This window comes from Pseudophryne corroboree, chromosome 7 (genome assembly GCF_028390025.1).
Source record: "Pseudophryne corroboree isolate aPseCor3 chromosome 7, aPseCor3.hap2, whole genome shotgun sequence".
In the NCBI taxonomy this organism is placed as follows: Eukaryota; Metazoa; Chordata; class Amphibia; order Anura; family Myobatrachidae; genus Pseudophryne; species Pseudophryne corroboree.
The window spans coordinates 404,169,447-404,197,210 of record NC_086450.1 but is presented as its reverse complement, the minus strand read 5'-3'; the positions used below and the strand labels follow the sequence as shown (position 1 = coordinate 404,197,210).

Below are 27,764 nucleotides of genomic sequence, written 5' to 3'. Positions count from 1 at the left end.
CACTGGGGGGGGAATATCTGACACTGGGGGGGGGAATCTGGCACTGGGAGCATATCTGGCACTGGGGGGGGGAATATCTGGCACTGGGGGAATATCTGGCACTGGGAGCATATCTGGCACTGGGGGGGAATATCTGGCACTGGGGGGGGAATATCTGGCACTGGGGGGGGAATATCTGGCACTGGGGGCATATGTGGCACTGAGGGGGCATATGTGGCACTGGGGGCATATGTGGCACTGGGGGGGGTATATGTGTACCTGGCACATAGGGGGGGAAAAATATATTGTGCACGGGTCATGTGAGTACCTGGCACCGTGGGGTAATATCTGGCACTGGGGACATATGTGGCACTGGGAGCACAGCCCTAGCAACAAGCACTGCCCCCTAGCAACGAGCATGACACCCAGTGCATGATACCCCTGGCAACGAGCATGACACCCTGAGCATGAAAACCCCTGGCACCTTGCATGGAACCAAGAGCATGAAACCCCTGGCAACGAGCATGACACCCAGTACATGAAACCCATGGCAACGAGCATGACACCCAGTGCATGAAACCCCTGGCAACGAGTAGGTAATTTAAAAGTAATTAGAAGCCTTACTGTAGGACTTAATGTGTAATGGGCATTACGGTGTGTGGCATAATGTATCACGGACATTGCGGTGTGTGTCATAATGTGTCACAGGCATTACGGTGTGTGGCATACTATATCACGGGCATTGTGGTATGTGGTGTCTCAGGGTCATTGCAGTGTGGCATAATGTATAACGGGCATTGCGGTGTGTGGCATAGGGTATAACGGGCATTGCGGTATGTGTCAGGCATTACGGTGTGTTGTATACTATATCACGGGCATTGTGGTATGTGGTATAATGTATCAGGGGCATTGCGGTGTATAGCATAATGTATAACGGGCATTGCGATTCCTGTCATAATGTGTCGGGGGCATTACGGTGTGTTGTATACTATATCACGGGCATTGTGGTATGTGGTATAATGTATCAGGGGCATTGCAGTGTGTAGCATAATGTATAACGGGCATTGCGATTCCTGTCATAATGTGTCGGGGGCATTACGGTGTGTGGCATAATGTGTCGGGGGCATTATGGTGTGTGCATATTGTGTTATGTGCATTATTGTGTGTGGCATAATGTCTAAGGGCCATTGCAGTATGTGGCATAATGTATACTGGGCATTACTATAAGGAGGAAAAATTACAAATAATGTAAGGGGCATGAATCAGGATTATTTTTCTTTCCCGTGGTGGCTAATGTCTGGGCGTGCAGGTTGGAAAACTGGGGTATAACGTAGTCTTTTCCTGCAATGCCACGCCCCTTTATGTGAAGCCACGCCCATCCCAATGAAGCCACACCCCATATTTTGCGGCGCGCGCGCCTTCGACGCGCGCATAGTTATCCCTTTAATAGTGCCAATTATGGGGGATAGGGGGGGGACGCCGAAGAATTTTTTGGCTTGGGGGAGAAAAATTTCTAGTTACGCCACTGGAATGAGCCGAAATTCACATTGTAGCACACTGAATGAGCGCAAATTCACATTATAGCACACTGAATGAGCCCAAATTCACCTTGTAGCACACTGGATGAGCCGAAATTCACATTGTAGCACACTAAATGAGCCGAAATTCACATTGTAGCACACTGAATGAGCCGGAATTCACATTATAGCACACGGTATGAGCCGAAATTCACCTTGTAGCACACTGAATGATCCGAAATTCACCTTGTAGCACACTGAATGGGGGTAATTCCAAGTTGATCGCAGCAGGATTTTTGATAGCAATTGGGCAAAACCATGTGCACTGCAGGGGAGGCAGATATAACATTTGCAGAGAGAGTTAGATTTGGGTGGGTTATTTTATTTCTGTGCAGGGTAAATACTGGCTGCTTTATTTTTACACTGCAAATTAGATTGCAGATTGAACACACCACACCCAAATCTAACTCTCTCTGCACATGTTATATCTGCCTCCCCTTCAGTGCACATGGTTTTGCCCAATTGCTAACAGAATTCCTGCTACGATCAACTTGGAATTACCCCCCATGTGCACTGCAGGGGAGGCAGATTTAACATGTGCAGAGAGAGTTAGATTTGGGTGTGGTGTGTCTAATCTGCAATCTAAATTGCAGTGTAAAAATAAAGCAGCCAGTATTTACCCTGCACAGAAACAAAATAACCCACCCAAATCTAACTCTCTCTGCAAATGTTATATCTCCCCCCCCCCTGCAGTGCACATGGTTTTGCCCAACTGCTAAAAAATTTCCTGCTGCAATCAACTTGGAATTACCCCCAATGATCCGAAATTCACCTTGTAGCACACTGAATGAGCTGAAATTGTAACAGCAGGGACAGCCAGAGTGACGACAGGAAGAGAGACAGTGACGACAGGGAGAGAGACAGTGACGACAGGCAGAGAGACAGTGACGACAGGCAGAGAGACAGTGACGACAGGGAGAGTGACGATGGAGAGACAGTGACGACAGGGGGAGAGACAGGGGGAGAGAGTGACGACAGGGGGAGAGACAGGGGAAGAGAGTGACAACAGGGAGACAGTGACGACAGGGAGAGTGACGACGGAGAGAGTGACGACAGGGGGAGAGACGGGGAGAGAGTGACGACAGGGAGAGAGTGATGACAGTGATGACAGTGACGACAGAGGGAGAGAGAGTGACGACAGAGAGAGTGACGACAGGGAGAGAGAGTGATGACAGAGAGAGACAGTGACGACAGAGAGAGACAGTGACGACAGAGAGAGACAGTGACGACAGAGAGAGACAGTGACGACAGAGGGAGAGGCAGGGGGAGAGAGAGTGACGACAGGGAGAGAGTGACGACAGGGAGAGAGTGACGACAGGGAGAGAGTGACGACAGGGAGAGAGTGACGACAGGGAGAGAGAGAGAGAGTGACGACAGAGAGAGAGAGGCAGGAGGAGAGAGAGTGACGACAGGGAGAGAGTGACGACAGGGACAACAGTGACGACAGGGAGAGTGACGACAGTGACGACAGGGAGAGTGACGACAGTGACGACAGGGAGAGTGACGACAGGGAGAGACAGTGACGACAGGGAGGGTGACGACAGGGACAGTGATGACAGGGACAGCAGGGAGAGAGGTAACAGCAATGGTACATTACCTTATTTGTTGCTGGCGCTGGGCGGCTGGTGAGCGGGAGCGGCGTGCGGCTGGTGAGCGGGGACGGAGAGGGAGTGGCAGGCGGCTGGTGAGCGGCGTGCGCAGGCGGCTGGCAGCGGTGAGCGGCTGTGAGCTAATACAGCGCTCCACATAGCCGCTGGCCGCCGCGCAGGGACGGGGAGCACCATGTGCAGCAGGATGCCACTTCCCTCGCCTCCTGCTGCACTTTCTGGGCTCATGTCCGGGTTAGTGGAAGAAGTGGTGGTATACCATACCGCCCCACTTCGACCACTGCACCCACCATAACCTGCCCTGCCTCTGTACATATCCTCCCACCACAACCTGCTCTGCCACTGTACACTCCTCATATCCTTCCCACCATAACCTGCCCTGCCTCTGTACACTTCTAATATCCTCTCACCATAACCTGCCCTGCCTCTGTACACTTCTAATATCCTCCCACCATAACCTGCCCTGCCTCTGTACACTTCTCATATCCTCCCACCATTACCTGCCCTGCCTCTGTACATATCCTCCCACCATAACCTACCCTGCCTCTGTACATATCCTCCCACCATAACCTACCCTGCCTCTGTACATATCCTCCCACCATAACCTGCCCTGCCTCTGTACATATCCTCCCACCATAACCTACCCTGCCTCTGTACATATCCTCCGACCATAACCTACCCTGCCTCTGTACATATCCTCCCACCATAACCTGCCCTGCCTCTGTACATATCCTCCCACCATAACCTGCCCTGCCTCTGTACATATCCTCCCACCATAACCTACCCTGCCTCTGTACATATCCTACCACCATAACCTGCCTCTGTACATATCCTCCCACCATAACCTACCCTGCCTCTGTACAATCCTCATATCCTCCCACCATAACCTGCCCTGCCTCTGTACATATCCTCCCACCATAACCTACCCTGCCTCTGTACATATCCTCCCACCATAACCTACCCTGCCTCTGTACATATCCTCCCACCATAACCTGCCCTGCCACTGTACATATCCTCCCACCATAACCTGCCCTGCCTCTGTACATATCCTCCCACCATAACCTACCCTGCCTCTGTACATATCCTCCCACCATAACCTGCCCTGCCTCTGTACATATCCTCCCACCATAACCTGCCCTGCCTCTGTACACTTCTCATATCCTCCCACCATAACCTGCCCTGCCTCTGTACATATCCTCCCACCATAACCTACCCTGCCTCTGTACATATCCTCCCACCATAACCTACCCTGCCTCTGTACATATCCTCCCACCATAACCTACCCTGCCTCAGTACATATCCTCCCACCATAACCTGCCCTGCCTCTGTACATATCCTCCCACCATAACCTACCCTGCCTCTGTACATATCCTCCCACCATAACCTGCCCTGCCTCTGTACATATCCTCCCACCATAACCTGCCCTGCCTCTGTACATATCCTCCCACCATAACCTACCCTGCCTCTGTACAATCCTCATATCCTCCCACCATAACCTGCCTTGCCTCTGTACATATCCTCCCACCATAACCTACCCTGCCTCTGTACATATCCTCCCACCATAACCTACCCTGCCTCTGTACATATCCTCCCACCATAACCTACCCTGCCTCAGTACATATCCTCCCACCATAACCTGCCCTGCCTCTGTACATATCCTCCCACCATAACCTACCCTGCCTCTGTACATATCCTCCCACCATAACCTGCCCTGCCTCTGTACATATCCTCCCACCATAACCTGCCCTGCCTCTGTACATATCCTCCCACCATAACCTACCCTGCCTCTGTACAATCCTCATATCCTCCCACCATAACCTGCCTTGCCTCTGTACATATCCTCCCACCATAACCTGCCCTGCCTCTGTACATATCCTTCCACCATAACCTGCCCTGCCTCTGTACATATCCTCCCACCATAACCTACCCTGCCTCTGTACAATCCTCATATCCTCCCACCATAACCTGCCCTGCCTCTGTACATATCCTTCCACCATAACCTGCCCTACCTCTGTACATATCCTTCCACCATAACCTACCCTGCCTCTGTACAATCCTCATATCCTCCCACCATAACCTGCCCTGCCTCTGTACATATCCTCCCACCATAACCTGCCCTGCCTCTGTACATATCCTCCCACCATAACCTGCCCTGCCTCTGTACATATCCTCCCACCATAACCTGCCCTGCCACTGTACATATCCTCCCACCATAACCTGCCCTGCCTCTGTACACTTCTCATATCCTCCCACCATAACCTGCCCTGCCTCTGTACACTTCTAATATCCAACCACCATAACCTGCCCTGCCTCTGTACACTTCTAATATCCTCCCACCATAACCTGCCCTGCCTCTGTACACTTCTCATATCCTCCCACCATTACCTGCCCTGCCTCTGTACATATCCTCCCACCATAACCTACCCTGCCTCTGTACATATCCTCCCACCATAACCTACCCTGCCTCTGTACATATCCTCCCACCATAACCTGCCCTGCCTCTGTACATATCCTCCGACCATAACCTACCCTGCCTCTGTACATATCCTCCCACCATAACCTACCCTGCCTCTGTACATATCCTCCGACCATAACCTACCCTGCCTCTGTACATATCCTCCCACCATAACCTGCCCTGCCTCTGTACATATCCTCCCACCATAACCTGCCCTGCCTCTGTACATATCCTCCCACCATAACCTACCCTGCCTCTGTACATATCCTACCACCATAACCTGCCTCTGTACATATCCTCCCACCATAACCTACCCTGCCTCTGTACAATCCTCATATCCTCCCACCATAACCTGCCCTGCCTCTGTACATATCCTCCCACCATAACCTACCCTGCCTCTGTACATATCCTCCCACCATAACCTACCCTGCCTCTGTACATATCCTCCCACCATAACCTGCCCTGCCACTGTACATATCCTCCCACCATAACCTGCCCTGCCTCTGTACACTTCTCATATCTTCCCACCATAACCTGCCCTGCCTCTGTACATATCCTCCCACTATAACCTACCCTGCCTCTGTACATATCCTCCACCCATAACCTACCCTGCCTCTGTACATATCCTCCCACCATATCCTGCCCTCCCTCTGTACATATCCTCCCACCATAACCTGCCCTGCCTCTGTACATATCCTCCCACCATAACCTACCCTGCCTCTGTACATATCCTCCCACCATAACCTGCCCTGCCTCTGTACATATCCTCCCACCATAACCTACCCTGCCTCTGTACAATCCTCATATCCTCCCACCATAACCTGCCTTGCCTCTGTACATATCCTCCCACCGTAACCTGCCCTGCCTCTGTACATATCCTCCCACCATAACCTGCCTCTGTACATATCCTTCCACCATAACCTGCCCTGCCTCTGTACATATCCTCCCACCATAACCGGCCCTGCCTCTGTACATATCCTCCCACCATAACCTACCCTGCCTCTGTACAATCCTCATATCCTCCCACCATAATCTGCCCTGCCTCTGTACATATCCTCCCACCATAACCTACCCTGCCTCTGTACATATCCTCCCACCATAACCTACCCTGCCTCTGTACATATCCTCCCACCATAACCTACCCTGCCTCTGTACATATCCTCCCACCATAACCTGCCCTGCCTCTGTACATATCCTCCCACCATAACCTGCCCTGCCTCTGTGCATATCCTCCCACCATAACCTGCCCTGCCTCTGTACATATCCTCCCACCATAACCTACCCTGCCTCTGTACATATCCTCCCACCATAACCTACCCTGCCTCTGTACATATCCTCCCACCATAACCTACCCTGCCTCTGTACATATCCTCCCACCATAACCTGCCCTGCCTCTGTACAATCCTCATATCCTCCCACCATAACCTACCCTGCCTCTGTACACTCCTCATATCCTACCACCATAACCTGCCCTGCCTCTGTACATATCCTCCCACCATAACCTGCCCTGCCTCTGTACATATCCTCCCACCATAACCTACCCTGCCTCTGTACATATCCTCCCACCATAACCTACCCTGCCTCTGTACATATCCTCCCACCATAACCTGCCCTGCCTCTGTACATATCCTCCCACCATAACCTACCCTGCCTCTGTACAATCCTCATATCCTCCCACCATAACCTGCCTTGCCTCTGTACATATCCTCCCACCATAACCTGCCTCTGTACATATCCTTCCACCATAACCTGCCCTGCCTCTGTACATATCCTCCCACCATAACCTGCCCTGCCTCTGTACATATCCTCCCACCATAACCTACCCTGCCTCTGTACAATCCTCATATCCTCCCACCATAACCTGCCCTGCTTCTGTACATATCCTCCCACCATAACCTGCCCTGCCTCTGTACATATCCTCCCACCATAACCTGCCCTGCCTCTGTACATATCCTTCCACCATAACCTGCCCTGCCTCTGTACACTTCTCATATCCTTCCACCTGGTATGGGTCGTTGGGTAGATACAACTTAGGTCGACAGTCATTAGGTCGACCACTATTGGCCGACATGCATTAGGTCGACATGGTCACTAGGTCGACAGGTCATATTTATAGATATATACAGTATATATCTATATAAACACACACGCACATATTGTAGTTGTTCATACACACATTTATACCATACTTACCAACCATCCCGGAAGCTGCGGGAGACTACCGATTTTTAGAGTAGACCCGCGCAGCCCCAGAAGGGTGTGTGACTCTCCTGCAACCGCCTGCTTCCTATTAAAGTAGGCAGAACACAAATAAATTTATGAAAAACGCATCAGTAGCAGAAAGGGGGCTGGGCTAAAGACATAAATTGTGTATTTTAGCCCTGCTCCCTACCTATGGACCCGCGAATCATGGGTATTTCTCTGGTTTTGGGGGTGGGGCCTAATGACATGACTGTACAGTCCCCCAAAGTGATCTGCTGCGCCTCCTCTCTGGGCTTCTCCTGGAGAGGAGCAAAATAAAGTAGGCAAGTATGATTTATAAAACATATACATTTATACACTTAAATAGACACAGGTACATATTTTGGATAAGGGATACTCAACCTGTATAATGAAGACATTTGCAGCATACAGAGTGTACAGTCATACAGTGACCTGCTGCTGCTGCTACAAACTATCTATGTATATGGTGACATGCTGGGGCTGCTATAATGTATTTACAGTATGTGGGGGGTAATTCAGATCTGATCGCTGGGCTGCATTTTTTGCTGTCCTGCGATCAGACAGTTGCCGCCTACAGGGGGAGTCTATTTTCACTGTGCAGGTGTGCGTTCCTATGTGTTAGCAGAGTTGCTAAAAATCAGTTTGTGCAGTCTCTGCGCAGCCCAGGACTTACTCTTCCGGTGCAATTGAATCCTGCTGATCAGGGCCGTAGCCGACATCAGACACTTTCCCTCAAAACGCTTGGACACGCCTGCGTTTTTCCGGACACTCCCTGTAAACAGTCAGTTGCCACCCACAAACGCCCTCTTCCTGTCAATCACCTTACGTACGCACGTATGTATGGATCCTTCGCACCATCCCGTCCCTGACCGGCGATGCCCATTGTAGCTGTCTGACGCGCCTGGGCATTGCGGTGCATGCGCAGTTTGGACCTGATCGCCCGCTGTGCAAAAACAGCACAGCAGCGATCAGATCTGAATTACCCCTTCAGTGACTAGAGATGAGCTCAGTTCTTAGAGAACCGAGCCCACCCGAACTTCTGCTAACCCGCACCGAGCCCACCCGAACTTCTGCTAACCCGCACCGAGCCCACCCGAACTTCTGCTAACCCGCACCGAGCCCACCCGAACTTCTGCTAACCCGCACCGAGCCCACCCGAACTTCTGCTAACCCGCACCGAGCCCACCCGAACTTCTGCTAACCTGCACCGAGCCCACCCGAACTTCTGCTAACCCGCACCGAGCCCACCCGAACTTCTGCTAACCCGCACCGAGCCCACCCGAACTACAACTACTTTTGAGCAATGATATTCCACAAACGATTCTTAGTCAATTTTCATGTTGTATTGTGCTCTATTGAAATTTTGAAAGTACTTGCGAGTTTGTTTATTGCTTGTACAGTATATTACTACTTTGCAAAACATTTTTAAACAGAAATAACAGCCGTGTGTTTGAGCAGATGCTCTATTGATTAGTTTAGCCAGCCAGCTTTTGGCCTATGTTGGTAAACGATATTGTGAGGTGGTCAAATTTGACTGAAAATGAAGGTTATTGAGGTTAATAATTTTGTGGGAACAAAAAAAAAAAAAAAAAAAGGTCCAAATGAGGGATCCGGTCTCTAAGTCGACAGTAACTAGGTCTACAATGTCTAGGTCGACCACTATTGGTCAACAGTTACTAGGTTGACAGGGTGTCTAGGTCGACAGAGTCTTTAGGTCGACATGTTCTAGGTCGACAGGTCAAAATGTCGACATGAGTTTTTCACATTTTTTTCTTTTTTTTAACCTTTTCATACTTAATGATCCACGTGGACTAATTGGAATCTGTGCCGAGCGAAACGGTAGCGGAGCGAAGGCACCTTACCCGTAGCATGGCGAGCCATGCAAGGGGACGCTGTGCACTAATTAGGGTTGCCGGTCACTCTACGAAGAAAACGACACCAAAATAAAATAACTCATGTCGACCTTTTGACCTGTCGACCTAGAACATGTCGACCTAAAGAACCTGTCGGCCTAGACACCCTTTTGACCTAGTTACTGTCGACCAATAGTGGTCAACCTAGACATTGTTGACCTTCCATACCACACCCCCAAATGATGTGATTGTTGCATTTTTTTTATTAATTATTTTTTTTAAATACAGCTACAAAACCAAAGATCGTGAGGGCAGTTTTGGAATATACCAAAACACAAAGTTAATAAGGATCCAAAACCAAAACACAAGGGTCAGTTCACATCTCTATTTACAAGTAACGATTTATACTAATAAAATAAAAAACAAATCATTTCAACCAAGATGCTAGACTTCTGATATTCACTCCATGCATCGGCCACTAGGTGGCACTGCAGGTCTTAGCATATACACCATTGACTTTACATAGACGTTGATACAGGTTTCTCAGTACTACTGAGGCAGCAAGAGAATAGCAGTCAGTAGACAGAGATGGAAGCGACAGATAGGCAGTGCTAACACCTGTGGAACCCAGCAAAGTAGCTAAGAAGTGATGCACAGCTATCAGCAGCATGCCAATGGAAAATTCCAATAACTAAAGGATTAGATAACCAACCAACAGGTGCAAGCTTGGAGTTACCATTCCCTGAAGCCACCACCATATCACACTTTCCTTGCCTGTCTTCTATCAACCAACATCAATAAACCTGACACTTTGGGACTGCACAGGTGAGACTCAACACAATTCATTCTCTATATTGCATATAAGTAATAAACAAAATGACATGCCTGTTTTTGTATACACACACACACACACACACACACACACACACGAAATTATCAAGACCTATTTGATATAACACTATTAAAAATCACATTAAAGAAAATTTTATTAGCTATTCAAGATAAATTATTAAATACTGTTACGGTCCAATTAATTTCAGATGTGTTAGAAATAATAGGCATATTACAAGAGTTCCAGTTCATTGCATACAGAACACTTGATCATGATATAAAAACAGGTTTCTCAGATAAAGCCATATGTACTATAGTGTGTTACCCAGCAGACTGTGTCACTCCTGGAGGATAGTCACACATGGAATATGATCAGGGAAAACCAATCTTGATGAATGAAATCAGTGAAGTTCCTTGTGTTATCCATTGCTACCTATTTCTATCCTGCCACTAATTAGTTGTGCTGCTCAGACTTGTCATATATCTGTTGGAATAATATTAAGGTTATCCCAGGTTCTGCCAAATGTTCCCTCCTGCCATCCCAGCTACCAGGAATCTAGCGTTCATTTACTGGGAATAGCACAGCCTGCATTTATAGAGAGTGACATTGGTGCTGCATCAATATTGGAGCAAGAGGAATGAGGATACGTTAAACCTGCTATACCTGTCAGTATATCCAGTCTAGAATGATACAGTCCTTACTGCTTCAGACCAGACCTAGCAGGTAGATTGTAGACGAGCACATTCTGTTCATATTTGGATAATCTTTATGAGTACTGTGAGAGAGATTGAGATCCGGTTATACTTTCAGGTCTCTGCAACAGGTGAGAGCTCTATTGGCTCAGCGGAAACTTAATGGGGCAATTTGCCCCCCTATGTTACAATGAGGGGGTGTATATTAATCATATTACATCCTATCTCAAATTGTTATCTTGTTTTTTGGTGATTTATTTGATTTTTTTTTACTTTTTTTTTCATTTTTATTTTACGGTTTGTATTTTGTTGTAGTTTTGTTTATGCTGTTTCAATAGCTGCGGCTAATGCATTTGTCCAGTTAATGAAATGCATGCTCTAAAAATATTTTTTGTTTTTAGAATCCATATTTATTTAAATAACTATAAGCTATTATATTTGTCTAGCTTGTCAATGTTCAGTATTTTCTTTCTTATTAGTAAGTAGAGTTTTTAAACCTGATTTCATGCAGAGCTTTCATTAAGTGCAATTTGCTCAATTGGTTGCTACGGGCAACATCTCCACATGTGATAAACCGCACTTCAGTAAATCTACCCCTAGAAGTTTTGAATAGTTAGTGTTTGTCTAGATATTTCATCAGATTTTTACTATGTGTATTTATATATATATATATATATATATATATATATTTTTATTATTACAGACCTCAAGTTTCAGTGTATCAATTAAACCCCGTGAAACATGGTTTACAACCAAAATTTATAGCATATCTGACAGTTATGGACCTATTAGGAGCCTTGTCCCACAATTTACATTTTATAAAATTCAGTATTCTCGTCAGAGACCCTCTCTTCATTTCCATGTTATTGTGTCTGTGATTTGGCTGCACAGTTGTAAACATATGTTGTGTATTGTCCGTTAGAGATTTTGCTCCACAAAAACCACTCGGTTCTATTATTTTGCTTCAAAACTAATGGTCATCGTCGCTAGGTTATTTAATAATGCTATTCAGAGAGCCGTTATAGTAGCATATAGTGCTCAATGCAAGTACTTTCCCCAATACAACATATAATAATAGGACACATATTGATTACAGTAGAAATGCAGAGGAAGGGGTCTATTTATTAGGGTGTAGTATGGTAGTCCGGCGGTCGGGCTCCCGCCGACCAGCATACCGGCGCCGGGAGCCCGACCGCCGGCTTACCGACAGTGTGGCGAGCGCAAATGAGCCCCTTATTCTCTCTCCAGGGGGGGGGTCGTGGACCCCACGAGGGAGAATAAGTGTCGGTATGCCGGCTATTGGGATTCCGGCGCCGATATACTGTGCGCCGGGATCCCGACAGCCGGCATACTGAAGACCACACTATTTACTAAGCCTTGGGTGGACATAAAGTACCAGCCAATCGGCCCCTAACTGCTAAGCCACAGGCTGTGTTTGAAAAATTACAGTTAGGAGCCGACTGGCTGGTACTTTATCTCCAGCAACTTTATCTCCATCCAAGGCTTAGTAAATAGACCCATAAATCACTCTCTTTTTTTTTTTATGTGGGAATCTGTTGTATAACAACAAAAAAGCTCATAATTAGATGTTACATTTTGTTTTTGCATGCCTAGTTCACGGAGTGATAGTAGTAATATATTTTACAAATTTATGTACCTTTCAGAGCGGAAGGTAGGCAATCTTGTAAATCTCCAGGCTTGTGCCTTGCAGCCTCTGCTAGCTTGCTCTAGAACAGAGGTACCCAGTATATCCATGCTTGGCCACAGGTGACTTAATTAGTTTCTCAGTCAATTTGATTTAACCATCTGTGTTGAGCCGTGGATATACTTAAATCCAGGACCGTTATTGGTGCATTGAGGGCCATGTTTGGGAACCTGTGCCCTTATTCTGTTGTATGATCGAAGATAAACTCTATGGGATTGATTCAAGTAGGAGCTAGTTTGTTTCATGAAACGTGCATACCCGAGCAATGCAAAGATTAAATTAGAAATGCAGACACATGGTGAGATTGCATGATGGCTTTTTTTACAAAATGTGACCTTGAAAAAAGTGAATGAAAAAGTAGGGGAACCACCCTGTATGCCAAAAAAGTGGCAAATGAGATAGCAAGGCCATATAGAAGGCTGTTTGTGGCCATAGGGAAAGTACTGTAGGTTTTTTAAAAGGTGTGAAGTGGATGATTTTTTTTTAACACTTTTTATGAATGGTTGAAAAATTTAATGGAAAACTTTCTTGCTATCATTTTCAAACATTAATAAATTAAGGTGCAAAAATCAGCCAATAGTGGCCACTAACAGCCTCCTGTGTGGTCCTGCTATTGCTATCTCAGTTGCCACTTTTGGGGAGTCCAGGATGGCTTTCCTACTTTTTCACGCACTTCTCTCAAGTTGCATTTTGTAGAAAAGTTGTGCAACCTCGCCACGAGTACACCAAATAGGCACTTGTAATTGGATCTTACATTTCTTGGGTGCACACATTCGTGTGATGTACAGTATGCTAGTTTCATGAAACAAACTCACTTCTGCAAACTTGCTCCTAATTGAATGGACCCATCTGTGTCTAGATTAGCAATGCAATGCAAGCGAATGGCTGAAAACTTGCCAGATATTACACAAGCAGAAAGGTCAGCTATATTCAACATTATAGTCGCTCGAGCAGGCAGGGATTTCTATAGATAGTGTCCTAATGAAATGTATTTTGCATCTACCAGATTCATCATGTCCAACGGTCCAAAGAAGAAACTCACCCAAAAGCTAAAGAAGACCCTTCCTGTGACGGGTCCGCAAGCTCCTACCCTGTATGAATTGATGCAATGGTACTGCCTGACCACTAACACCCACGGTTGCCGTAGGATAGTGGTGTCCAAGGGTCGCTTACGCAGATGGATCTGGATTGTACTCACCTTAACGGCAGTGGCCCTTGTCTTCTGGCAGTGCGCCCTGCTACTTATGTCCTACTATAGTGTGAGTGTGTCCATCACAGTGAACTTCCAGAAACTGACCTTTCCCGCCATCACCATCTGCAACATGAACCCCTACAAGTAAGAGAACTGGGGGGCAGGGGGGAATATGATTCTCAGTGATTCTTATACGAGTTATAGAGTTCTGAAAAAAGCCCATAGGGCATAATTCATTGCCAGCTGAAGGCAAGTCTCTAGACACAGGCTGAAGCAAATAGTCTGCTTATTTAAGGTTGTTGGGGTTTTTTTGTTTTTTTTTTTAAAGCAAAAAAATAAAAATAGTGTATGGTTTACCATTATAATGAATTGTGCAGGTATTATTCTTTTATTATTTGATCTATTTCAGGCAGCACCTGATCTGATGACATATCTTATTCCAAGCAAGCCTTTATGTGATACAGTATGTTTGGTTTGTGAGTTTAATCTGCAGAACATTGTCTGGTTTTTTTTATGCATTACTTCCTAACAGTAACAGAGATAATAGTTTTATGTTACCCCTCTGTGTAAACTAAGATTAGGTTGTGTCTGCTAGCTCTTTGCATTATCAGTAGGTATAAGGCAGTTGTACCTGGGCTACATTAGAAAATACTATTTCTGTATGATTGTTTTCCAAGAAAGATAATGATTTGGCAATTTATTTTGAAGTAATGACTATAATGTTATACGACTCTGTACAGTAAACCAGAGGTGTGCAATCTTTGGTACAGGACCCCCCATAATTCTATTTTTGGGGTCCCCCCAGTAGTTAGATTTGTAATCTATTCTATTGGCATTGTTGAAAGTGTAGTGCGCAGACGCCATGTTGCTCCTCCAGGGAAACTTCAATCCCTGTACCAAGATGGCCACCGAGAATACTACTGAGCATGTGCGGTGCCATTTTAGCTTCAGTGAGACATATGATTAATCCAGCACCGCTACCTGGTGACACTCCGCTCCACTCCATCTGCCAGTGTGTATAACAGTGAGTATGGCTGTACCTGCTTTAACACTCTGCTGGTTAAGTAAATGGGCTGTTCATAGTTAAGGCATCCACTGGTGTGTACAAAGACTCTGCTACATCCTCAAGCCTGTGCACACATATTTCCAACAGTTATTACCCTCTTTTGGGCTCCCAGAGCAATAGCACAATGATACTTGGGGGTAAATTTACTAAAGCTTCTAAAAGGAACAAGTGGCTATGTTGCCAATAGCCACCAATCAGATTCTGTCTCTCCTTTTCTAGAATGCAGTAGAGGAATGACAGCTAGAACCTGATTGGTTCCCATGGGCAACACCACCTCTTGTCTCTTTTTAGAATCTTTAGTAAATCTACACCTAATAGAAATGGTCTTTCCTTTGCGTAACCAAGGAGTCCTGGTGACGGGAACAGGAGGAGACAAACCTTCAAGGCTGGGGGTAGGTGACTCTGGCAATAACTAATCTCAGGCATAAGAGTATGTTTAGTGCTAGGAGAGGTGGCTTGCTTTCTCAGTAGTCTGCCGTAGATGATTACAGCATAACAGTTTTGTGTATACATCTTTTGTTTTATTTTAAATATCGGCCCCAAATACTTATTGCGTAATGTATTAAAGTACCAAATATAGAGCAGACTGCGATGGCTTAATTGTATGTCAGTGGTTATAAAAGGCTGGTGGCAGACATCAGTACAAGCCTAGAGAGTGTGCTGCCAGATACACAAATGCCCCCAGCAGTGCTCCCAGATACACATTATATGCCCTCAGCACTGCTGCCAGATACGCATTATATGCCCTCAGCAGTGCTGCCAGATACGCATTATATGCCCCCAGCAGTGCTGCCAGATACGCATTATATGCCCCCAGCAGTGCTGCCAGATACGCATTATATGCCCCCAGCAGTGCTGTCAGATACACATTATATGCCCCCAGCAGTGCTGCCTGATACGCAATAGTGCGCAGGGAAGAGCACTGTGTGTAATGGACACATTAAATGTCTACCTCCTACTGCCCCTCTCTGTAAAATAAATGTTTTCTTTTTTTCACCTAAATCTATCTCCGTTCAGCCTCAATTATGACATATTGATGTTGGGGGCACCCTCTCCCCGGCCGGCAATGCGATCTGTAGCATATAGGCTACAATGGGCTACTGCCGTCTTCAGATGGCGGTAGCTGCGGAGACCAATATCGGGAATGCATTGCATTCCAGATATTAGTAAATCAGGTAGCCTCGCATTCCCCATAGAAACCTATGGGGGTTGCGGCTGGTGGCGGCTGGTACCAATACCTGATGCGGTCCCTCCTTCTTACATTTGGGGGATACATAATATTTGCTGCTAACCTCCAATAACGGGTGTTTTCGGGATATAATCGCAAATATAGAATGGCAAATGGGCCCCTAGAGCTGTTAATGAGGTGTCTCCATGCTAATAAAAGCCCACTGTAATGACATAACGGCAGTCCCAGTGATTGCTGCAGGGCGTGATGACATTGGCCTCAGTGCGGGTCTGGGGGTGGTCTTAGCAATGGTATACGTCTTGGAATTACATAAAAACCAGCGGCCAATTTAAAACAATTTATAGGGCTCTATCATTTCTCGTACTCAGTGCCGTTTCTTGCGGCGGGCGAGCCGTGCAACCGCACGGGGCACCCGCCGTGGCACTTCCTGAGCACTTTCAAACCCCCCTCCCCTCTCCTCCCGAGTGCCCAGCTCAGGGGGCGGGGTTTCGCGGAATGACGCGTTTGTGTCGTGACGTCACGACGCAATCGCGTCATTCCGCGAAACCCCGCCCCCCGAGCTGGGCACTCGGGAGGAGGGAGAAGGGGGAGCCAAGCCGGCCAGCGCTGCGCAGACGAGGGAGAGGCGGCTGAAGAGCGAGAAGAACCGCTTCAAATGTAAGTCAGCCCCTCTCCCTCTCTCTCTCCCTTCCCCCCCCACCACCACCTGCCGTACTATGTAAACTGGGGACACCTGTCTGCCGGAATGTGTAAAATGGGGACACGTGCCTGCCGCAATGTGTAAAATGGGGTCACTTGCCTGCCATGCTGTGTAAAATGGGGGCACGTGCCTGCCGCAATGTGTAAAATGGGGACACTTTCCTGCCGTACTGTGTAAAATGGGGACCTGTGCCTGCCGCAATGTGTAAAATGGGGACACTTTCCTGCCGCAATGTGTAAAATGGGGACACTTTCCTGCCGCAATGTGTAAAATGGGGACACTTTCCTGCCGTACTGTGTAAAATGGGGGCACGTCCCTGCTGCAATGTGTAAAATGGGGACACTTGCCTGTTGTACTGTGTAAAATGGGGGCACGTGCCTGCCGCAATGTGTAAAATGGGGACACTTTCCTGCCGCAATGTGTAAAATGGGGGCACGTGCCTGCCGCAATGTGTAAAATGGGGACACTTTCCTGCCACAATGTGTAAAATGGGGGCACGTGCCTGCCGCAATGTGTAAAATGGGGACACTTGCCAGCGTACTGTGTAAAATGGGGACACTTGCCTAACGTGCTGTGTAAAATGGGGACACTTGCCTGCTGTAATGTGTAAAATGAGGACTTTTTTTTTTTTTTTATCCTGTGGTGGCCGTGATGATGAGATCAGATGGGGCCACGCCCATCTTAACAAAGCCACGCCCATTTTGACGAGGTCACGCCCCCTTGCCGGGAGCGCACACTTTTCCTCTTTATATCTATGGGGGGGGGGGGGGGGCGCATTTTTAAATCTCGCACTGGGAGCCAAACTGGCTAGAAAGAAACGGCCCTGCTCGTACTCACGGGAGGCTCATGAGCTGATCGTTGTACATAGCCCTGAGATGTATTCAGATCTATCTACTGATTACTATAGTTAGCACATTGGTAATATTCAGAGTATTGATTTAAAAATGTGGATCTTCAATAATTCATGGCAATAAGGAGCTATCTGGACTGCTTTTCAGGTATACGTTTTCTCAATTTAGTCCTTAACACTGTATTTGTGCACATAGTATTGCCCATTCCCAATTACATGCACATTGGCAAAACGCATCCAATCAGATGTAAATGTCAATCTCATGTTTTTCCGGATTCAGTATGATATCCCGATGGACGGAATGTTGGCGGTCAGAATCCCGACAGCCCCCCCAAAAGTACCCTAACCCTCCCTTGTGGGTGCCTAACCCTAACACTCCCCGGTGGTGCCTAACCATAATCCTCCATCACCTGCTGCCTAACCCTAACCTTTCCTTCCAAGTTCCTAACCCTAACCTCCCCCCCCTCTCCCCTCGGTACCTAACCATGACCTTCCCCCCGCTGCACTCTATCCCTTATCCCCCTACTAGTGCCTAAACCTAAAACGTCGGGACGCAAGTGCGCCACGCTGACAGAACGATCGGTATTTCAACGTCGGGATTCCGAGCTCCATCAGTATTTTGACCCCAACCTTATGCCGTCATTCAGGATTCCAGCATTTGTATTTTGACCGTCGGGATCACGTCTGGCGGTGTTCTAACAATATCCCGTTTTCCAGGTGGTAGAAATCTCTGCATGGCTAAGATGGCTCTGTAGGCCTAGTCCTACACATGATTGAGGGGATCCTTTTATATTTAAACTCTCTTATTTTCAAACTGCAGTGACTGCAGCTGGATATAATGTACCTTAATGCACATAGTCACATGTATGTATGTATGTATGTATAAGCCTCATAACCATCCAGAACGGAAGTAATGCAATAAGCTGTCACCTTCTCTTACTGATTCCCAGACACAAAGCAAGTAACTAAAGTATTGATCCTTATCTGGCTCGCAGACATAGGACACGTAATGAGCGGGTGTGGTATAAAAGAGCTACATTCAGTAGGTCTACAGTCATTAGATTGACCCCATATGGTCAACATGGGCAAAAGGTCAACATATGAAATGTTGACCCTTGAAAAGGTCGACAGGTACAGAAGGTTGACAGGGTCAAAAAGTCAACATGGTGGACACTAAAATGGTCAACACTGTGCATTGTTTGGGTTAGTGTGGATAGTTTTTTCATCTAGAACCACCATTTGTAGAAACCTGTCCCCTCGCAGGTTCTCTTCGCTCACCACGCTTCAGGCTTGGGTTACTAAAGGTTATGATTTGTGACATGGCTAGTCAAGGAAGAAAAAAATCCAAAAATATAAGCAACATGTTGACCATATGAACCTGTCAACCTTGTCCAGTGTTGAACTTTCATATGTTGATCTCTTGTCTTTGTCGATCTAAAGCAGGGGTGGGGAACCTTTTTTCTACCAAGGGCCATTTGGATATATTAAAATCCTTTAGGGGCCATACAAAAATTATCAACTTAAAAATTACCCTGCCCCCAGTAGTTATGCCCCAGTACATATGCCCCCAGTAGTGCACTGCCAGATACACATATGTCGCCACAGTGCCAGATACACATATGTCGCCACAGTGCCAGATACACATATGTCGCCACAGTGCCAGAGACACATATGTCGCCACAGTGCCAGAGACACATATGTCGTCACAGTGCCAGATACACATGTCGCCACAGTGCCAGATACACATGTGTCGCCACAGTGCCAGATACACATGTGTCACCACAGTGCCAGATACACACGTGTCGCCACAGTGCCAGATACACACGTGTCGCCACAGTGCCAGAGACACACGTGTCGCCACAGTGCCAGAGACACACGTGTCGCCACAGTGCCAGAGACACACGTGTCGCCACAGTGCCAGAGACACACGTGTCGCCACAGTGCCAGAGACACACGTGTCGCCACAGTGCCAGAGACACACGTGTCGCCACAGTGCCAGAGACACACGTGTCGCCACAGTGCCAGAGACACACGTGTCGCCACAGTGCCAGAGACACACGTGTCGCCACAGTGCCAGAGACACACGTGTCGCCACAGTGCCAGAGACACACGTGTCGCCACAGTGCCAGAGACAGATATGCCTCCATGACGCCAGATATGCCCTATAGTGCAAGGTACACACATGTCCCCTCAGTGCCAGATATGCCCACACAGTGTCAGATATGTCCCCACAGTGCCAGATACACACATGCCCCCCACCCCACTGTGCTGCTCTCTGCTGCTGCTCCAGTGCTCTGGCTGCTGACCTCCTGCTGCAGTGTGTGTGTGTCAGGGGAGGAGAGCGCAGCATGCGCCTCTCCTGCTCCTTAGTGCTCAGTCTGGCGGTGGCGCGTGTCTGCTATCAGGGCAGGGAGGAGAGCGCAGCTATGTCGGGCGGCGGCCGCATGTAGGACCTCAAACCAGACGCCGGTTCATGAGCCAATCAGCGGCTGGTTTTAGATCCTACAGGCCACCGGCAGACATAGCTGCGCTCTCCTCCCTCCCCTGACAGATAAAACACACGCCGCCGCCGGACTGAACACAAAGGGGCAGGAGAGACACACGCTGCGCTCTCCTCCCCTGACACACACACACAACAGCGGCTGCCAGTATAGGTGGATGGCCTGTGGTACTGCGTACCAGCTGGCCGGGCCGGATCAAGTGGCTTTGCAAGCCAGAGGTTCCCTACCCCTGATCTAAAGTATGTCGACCTATAGTCCGGATACCGTAATGAACGTGTTGTTGCCTAATCTGTCTCCTAGACACAGGGCAAGTAATGGACATGTTGTTCCCTATCTGGCTCCCAGGCACAGGGCAAGTAATGGAAGTATTGTTCTATATCTGGCTCCTAGGCACAGGGCAAGTAATGGAAGTATTGTTCCCTATCTGGCTTCCAGACACAGGGCACATATTTTGTACCTGCATTGTGTGACCTATATAGCACATATAAAAATATGCATTGCTCAAACTTTCTAAAGTTTACCAATGTAGTCCAAGTATATATATAGCATTTGTTTGCCTTCCTATCTGAAGCATAAATAAAGTCATTCATTTCGGTATTTGGCAGAAACAAAATAGAAGAATGCATAGTTCTTATATCCTCCTTCCTAGAGACACAGAAGAAATAAAAATACAAATCTGCCAATGTTTATTGCTGTCTGTGTTCGGTATACACAATGCACAAATCAATATGCAGCTGTTTATATATCCTGGGGATGTACTACCGATGAAGGAATTTATTGTCCCTGTTTTCTGTGCCCCGAGGATATGTTATAGATCATGATATTTGGCCATTTATGGCAAGGGGCGTAACAAATGGTATCCGTTCACATGGTCGACCATGTTATGGTCGACAGTCATTAGGTCGACCACTATTGGTCGACATTGACATGGTCGACAGACACATGGTCGACACATGAAAATGGTCGACACATGAAAGGTCGCCACATGAAAAGGTCGACATGAGTTTTTTAACTTTTTTTTCTTTTGGGTAACTTTTCCATACTTTACGATCCACGTGGACTACGATTGGAACGGTAATCTGTGCCGAGCGAAGCGAAGGCACCATGCCCGAAGCATGGCGAGCGAAGCGAGGGGACGCGGTGCACTAATTGGGGTTCCCAGTCACTTTACGCAAAAAACGACACCAAAAAAAAGTAAAAAAACTCATGTCAACCTTTTCATGTGTCGACCTTTCACATGTCGACCATTTTCATGTGTCGACCATGTGTCCATGTCGACCATGTCAATGTCGACCAATAGTGGTCGCCCTAATGACTGTCGACCATAACATGGTCGACCATTCATACTGGAACCGGAACAAATGCGTCTCATGCAGACCCCAACAAAGACTTGTATTGTATGTATCCAGCGCTGGGCCGCTGGTGCAAAATGCCCACCCCTGATGCCCATCGTCAGCAGCTTCTGTTTAGCATCGTGTTCCCTCAAACTGACCATAGTATATAGCAGGGTTTCCCAAACTCTGCCATTACCGGCCAGGTTTTAAGGATTCCCATGCTTGAGTCCAGATGGTTAAATAAAATTGACTGAGGTACTAATTAAATGACCTCTGCTCAAGCATGGATAGCCTTAAAACCTGGATTGTAATTGCAGAGTTTGTGAAACTCTGGTATATAGTGTTGCTGGCGCAATCTGATTATTTGATATTTGAAATTAATTGCTGACACAAAAGCAGATTCTGATTTATACCAAGAAGAAAAGAATAAAAAAGAAAAAGAAAAAAGAAGACCGCGCTAGAAATATGAAAAAACTTTATCAATAAAAAGTTTGAGTCAGTCGTAAAATAACAGCATTATATTTATTAAAAGACAAATATGTACAAATATAGATCTAACATTAAGTAGTATACCTAAATAATGTCACACTTCCTTCCAATAAAAATAAAATACAGACTAATTATACAATTGTAAATTAGTCTTGATTAAGCAAAGTTACACAATTCAAATACAGACAATTCCTCCGATTCTGATATAGGGCCAGATGCATCATTGTTGGAAAGTGATAAAATGGAGAGTAAAAAAGTGCCAGCCAATCAGCTCCTAAAAGGCCCTACACACTCGGCGATGCGCCGCCGAGGTGCCCGACGGCCGATACGGCCGACGAGCAACCCGGCGGCGGGGGGGCAGTGACGGGGGGAGTGAAGTTTCTTCACTCCCCCCGTCACCCGGCTGCATTGAAGTGCAGGCAAATATGGACGAGATCGTCCATATTGGCCTGCATGCACAGCCGACGGGAGATCAGCGATGAACGAGCGCGGGGCCGCGCATCGTTCATCGCTGGAGTCTCCACACTGAAAGATATGAACGAGTTCTCGTTCATTTATGAACGAGATCGTTCATATCTTTCAGAATATCGGCATGTGTGTGACTGTGTAGGGCCTATAACTCATGTCACAGGCTGTGTTTGAAAAATGGTAGTTAGGAGCTGATTGGCTAGCACTTTTTCACTCTCCATTTTATCACTTTCCAAGCGATGATGCATCTGGCCCTTAATCTCTTAAAGGGGAAAACAGCTAATATTTGTATTCAAATGACTAATTTAGTATTTTTATTTGTGTATGTATTTAATTGTCTTTTAGATGGCAAATATGACTTTCTTTATTAATAACACTGTCCAGAGACAAACTGTCTTAAGTATATTACACCTCACTATAATACTATATTGTGTAAGAATTCTGCACTGTTACTTCAGCATTTACTATTAATCAAAATCAAAACCATGGAACTGTCAGAAATGGAATTTAAAAAAAAATAAAAAATAAACTAAAAAAAATAACAATAATTCCATAAATATTCTTTATCAGTCAGAGTATCCCTACAACAAAACAATAGGCTATGGAGAATTCTTAGCTTTTCTATGGGGACAGTGTACAAATAAGCGCTATTATTCAGAAGAGGAAACATGTAGGCAATGTCTTTTATATACAGTAGCATCATTTTTCAGTCCGCGCATTAACCAGTGATTATTATTAACCAGTCAGTATGAAATGGCCAATGTCTAAGCTACAGTTTCTAAGCAATCAAGATGCTGGTTTTATCCTTCCATTGCGTCTTAGTGCAGGGCTGTGTTGTCTGCGAAACAGCCACAAAGAGACAGTTGATCTGGTTAGAGAGAGATTTAAGCACTCTTATGTAGGGAAATGGCACTCTATTTTCCTGAAATAGAGCGTCTTCGTTGTTTATGTCGAATATACTGTAAATAATGCTAATTTTTTTTTTTACATTTACTCATGACACTGGCAAATACACTAGTGTAAACCAATAAGAGCCCAGTGAATTTCTACTTTTACCAATTTAAAAAATTAGACTGCACAGCATAAAATGGGTTAAATGATATTATCAAGTCAAGTTCCAAAAATAGGAAACATACACTATTAAAATATGGTAGTCAATGATGTATGTCATTATTTATTTTCCATGATTTTACATTAAGTTAATAAAAAAAGCCCCCCCCCCCCCCCCCCCCCCTCCCCATACTTGGTCAGTTGTTTATCACTCTTGATCTCCTGTCTAAAGTGACAGGAGATCAGGGGGCAATATTCAATTGTTTCTTTTTATCACGCTTATTGTGCCCAAAGCGGTCAGGTTTAGCCATTTAAAGCAGGTAAGCTCAACCAAAGTAATGGATGCGACGCAGAAAATCCTGGGGGCGTGCAAGTTAAATTGCAGGCACCTGCAGCTGATCGTGCCAAAACAGGGCAACAATTGGATAGCTCCATTTGGTGCCATCTACTGGCTGCCGGCACCTCAAACAATTGACTCTCGCTCTTTATGTCGATGTGCACCAGTACACAAGAGGGGGTACTCCCATTTCTTCACATGCCTTTCCTTCTATTTGTTCTTTCTCAAAGAGGCAGAGATGGCAGCAAGTACACCTTAGCTTGGCAAGGGTCTGAGATGTTCTACTGTGCCTAGATCTTTATTGGAACTATATGCTACCTGTAGACATGTTGCCCCCTTAAATATACGCATTAATTATTTGACTCTGGGGTTGTGTCTTGCAGGTATAGTGTAATTAAGCCCTATCTGGCTGGACTTGATTCACAGACTGTTCAGGCACTGAAGGAAATTTATGGATACGTAGATCCCCTAACTCGCAGGCGCAGAGACTTGCAAATGGCAAACGGAACCTCAGAATTGGAAGATAATTACTTTGAAAAGATCAGATTATTTAAGGTGAACAACATGACTGAAAACCAGCTGCATACCGAGGATCTGATCACACAGCGAAGGAGCAGAATGAGTGCCACCGTAGTTCACAAGAACACAGTGAGAGATTCCGGGAACATTGTGGGCTACAAGCTGGTAAGTGTCATGGACCTTCCAATCTGGCAACTTGCGGGCAGACCCAAGTAGCTATACTTGAGATTTATGAGTCAGCTTGTCATACTCTGTCAAAAGGCATGGCTGAGGAGCAATAGCCCCTTGGTCATTTTGACCAGCTCTGTCATATTTCTATCTTATTCCATATTGGCTATTGAAATGTATTGGGTCGAAAATATAAAGATATTTTGCTGTCTGAGGTGACAAATAACATGCCCACTTCTTATCCCTAATGTACCCCGCCATACAACTGATGTTACTCTAATGCATGCTATATACATAAATAACGTCATCATCATCAACATCATTTCACTGCCAGAATATTATTTCCAGCATTCTGCTGCCTCAGTTTCCCAGGTCAGAAGTGCGCCCTTCCTTGGAATAGGAGGGCTGTGACTAGGGGCGCATTAAAAACGTGAGGGAATCTGTGTGCAGTCTCCGTCTGGGCCCCCTCCTCTCTAGCCCGCTGCTCAGTAGACTCTGAGCACTAGGGTCACTAGGAGACTCTAGTGCTGTATCAGGGTCTAGTGCACATGTGCAGATCTCCAGGGAAATGGTGCGGTGTCCACATTCCCTGTGATTTTCCTACTGTGTATGCATGAAACACCAGGAATATGGTCAATTTACCGGTAATTTGTCACCGATGTGGGACTTTGGAGGGATAAGTATTAAAGAAACGGGTGCAGGGTGTGTGGTGAGTGACCCAGGGGCCATTGTGCACCTCACACCCGTTATAGATACGTCACTGGCAGTGAACACTCCTCCAGATATACATACTGTGACGTCATTGAAGCTTTTCCATATAAGCCGTTGCATAAACTGTTAATACGAGATCATAGGAATATTAATACCTACCATGTGCCATGTTATAGGATTCCACTCTAAAGTCCCAACAATACAATGGTCTATATCTGCTGAATGATTAATTATATCATTTCTATTTAAAGTGACCATGAATTTATATTCTCTGGGACCACAGTACAGAATAGACTACCTGTGTGGTTTTTTTTTGTTTTTTTTTTTAACGTTTGCATTGTTCTCTTTTTGCAGTGTGATCCTAATAACGCCTCAGACTGCACAGTGTTTACCTTCAGTTCAGCAATCAGTGCCATCCAGGAATGGTACCGGCTGCACTACATGAACATCCTGGCAAAAATACCCATGGAAAAAAAGATAGAGATGGGATATTCAGCTGAAGACCTACTTGTCAACTGTCTTTTTGATGGGAAATCCTGCGATGCTAGGTCAGTAGAGTTTACTGTTCTTATCTCTCCAACAAGATCATGTTAAGCACCATAAACTTTTTTTATTTTTAAGTCGTCCCCCCCCCCACCCCCACCCCCCTTCCTCTAAGTAGTCCGGAAACAGAGTAGATAATACAATATAGATATATTTCTGTGATACGTTTGAGCAATTGTTAAAGAATTTTCTCCATCTAGGGACAACTTTTGTCAATTTGCTCAACCCTCCAGCATTTTTTTGTTTTTTTTTTACATGTGTTAGCCCTTAGTATTATAAATTCATGTTTGTTAGCAAACCAAAAATTGGGCAAAACCATGTTACACTGCAGGTGGGGGAGATGTAACATGTGCAGCGATTTAGATTTGGGTGGGTTGTGTTCAAACTGAAATCTAAATTGCAGTGTAAAAATAAAGCAGCTAGTATTTACCCTGCACAGAAACAATATAACCCACCCAAGTCTAAATCTCTCTGCACATGTTACATCTGATAACTGATGCATCCCTGAGATGTATTTAATTATCGCATTGCGGATTTGTTTTATTTATCACATCCCATCTGAGAGATCCAGATTGTGATAAATATGCCCCTTGGGGATTTTGAAACTGAGAAGTGTGCAGACTAGTTGTCTCTGAATACATATGACTGCCAAAGTGAGGAAGCACCATAAAAGTGGGATAGGCCTTTATTGTTTTTTGTTGTGTACATTTACAGCATTAAAAGTGCCACTTTGTTTGTTTGACCCAGAGAAGCTGTATGGTGACCCTTATTTGTGCACCACTGATTGCTTTACTGAACAAAATACCCCATAATAATGTCACACACACACATACATACTGTATACACCAATATCCATCTAGAAATTAATTTTTCTGCAACTGGAAGGTGCAGAACTGCTCCCACTAAAAGTAGTAAGAGACCTGATTAACTAAACTAGTACAGATTTTGTACCTTTTTGTGGGGTGGAAATGGTTTTCTGCCCTTCTATCCAGCAAAAGTGTATATTTAAATGTGTCCTCTCTACTACTTTGTTGGAGAGACCATCACATTTGGATGGCTGTGGTCCACCTTTCCTGATTGGGACTGCATTGTCCTAGTTGGCCTGGCATTTGGTGTGGTAAGTTCGATTCACCACAACTCTGCCCACATTCTCCTATCAACTGATGTTGACGCTACTGTCTTGTTCTAAAACAACAAACAAAAAAGAAACATACAAAAAATAACATACATTAATTAAATATACAAATCAAGAGGCATTGCCCCAGCAAAGAGACTTGGCTTTGTGACTTGGCTGTTTCTTGCATCGTAAATGAGGCCATTAACAATCTTTAATTGACCCTTCTCGGTCCATGTTATGGGACAGACAGCCAGAATAACATGGCATTGAAAGTCAGATATAGTACAGCCCTCAATGAGTTTAGAGAGTTTGGGCCTCCCAATTCAATGGCTCCTTGTGTTTCAGTAGACTGCATTCTCAGGACTATTGATCCAACCTGCAAAGAACTAGCCTCCAGTTTGAAGGGTGTGCTTAAAATAATAATATTGTAAAGTGCACATAATTCTGACTGGTAAGACTTGCACTAATGTCACCTAACATTATCTACTTCCAACACAGGAACTTTACCCTCTTCACTCACTCTCTATACGGCAACTGCTACACCTTCAACGATGCACAAAGAGACCAGATACTGGAATCTTCCATGGGTGGTGCAGAGGCTGGTAAG

At 45.9% G+C, this 27,764-nt stretch overlaps 1 protein-coding gene across 3 annotated transcripts in view; it reads left to right on the top strand.

The window, feature by feature from the left end:
- The first annotated feature begins 10,211 nt into the window (after window positions 1-10,211).
- SCNN1G (sodium channel epithelial 1 subunit gamma) overlaps window positions 10,212-27,764 on the top strand; it is a 29,343-nt gene continuing 11,790 nt past the window's right edge. Inside the window, exons 1-5 of one of the 3 annotated variants that reach the window (XM_063934655.1) lie at window positions 10,212-10,519; window positions 13,930-14,259; window positions 24,483-24,783; window positions 25,852-26,045; window positions 27,656-27,759. In XM_063934655.1, coding sequence (XP_063790725.1) covers window positions 13,937-14,259; window positions 24,483-24,783; window positions 25,852-26,045; window positions 27,656-27,759 — 922 coding nt within the window. In that variant the 5' untranslated portion in view covers window positions 10,212-10,519; window positions 13,930-13,936. The other 2 variants (XM_063934654.1, XM_063934656.1) reach the window with 2 other exon arrangements.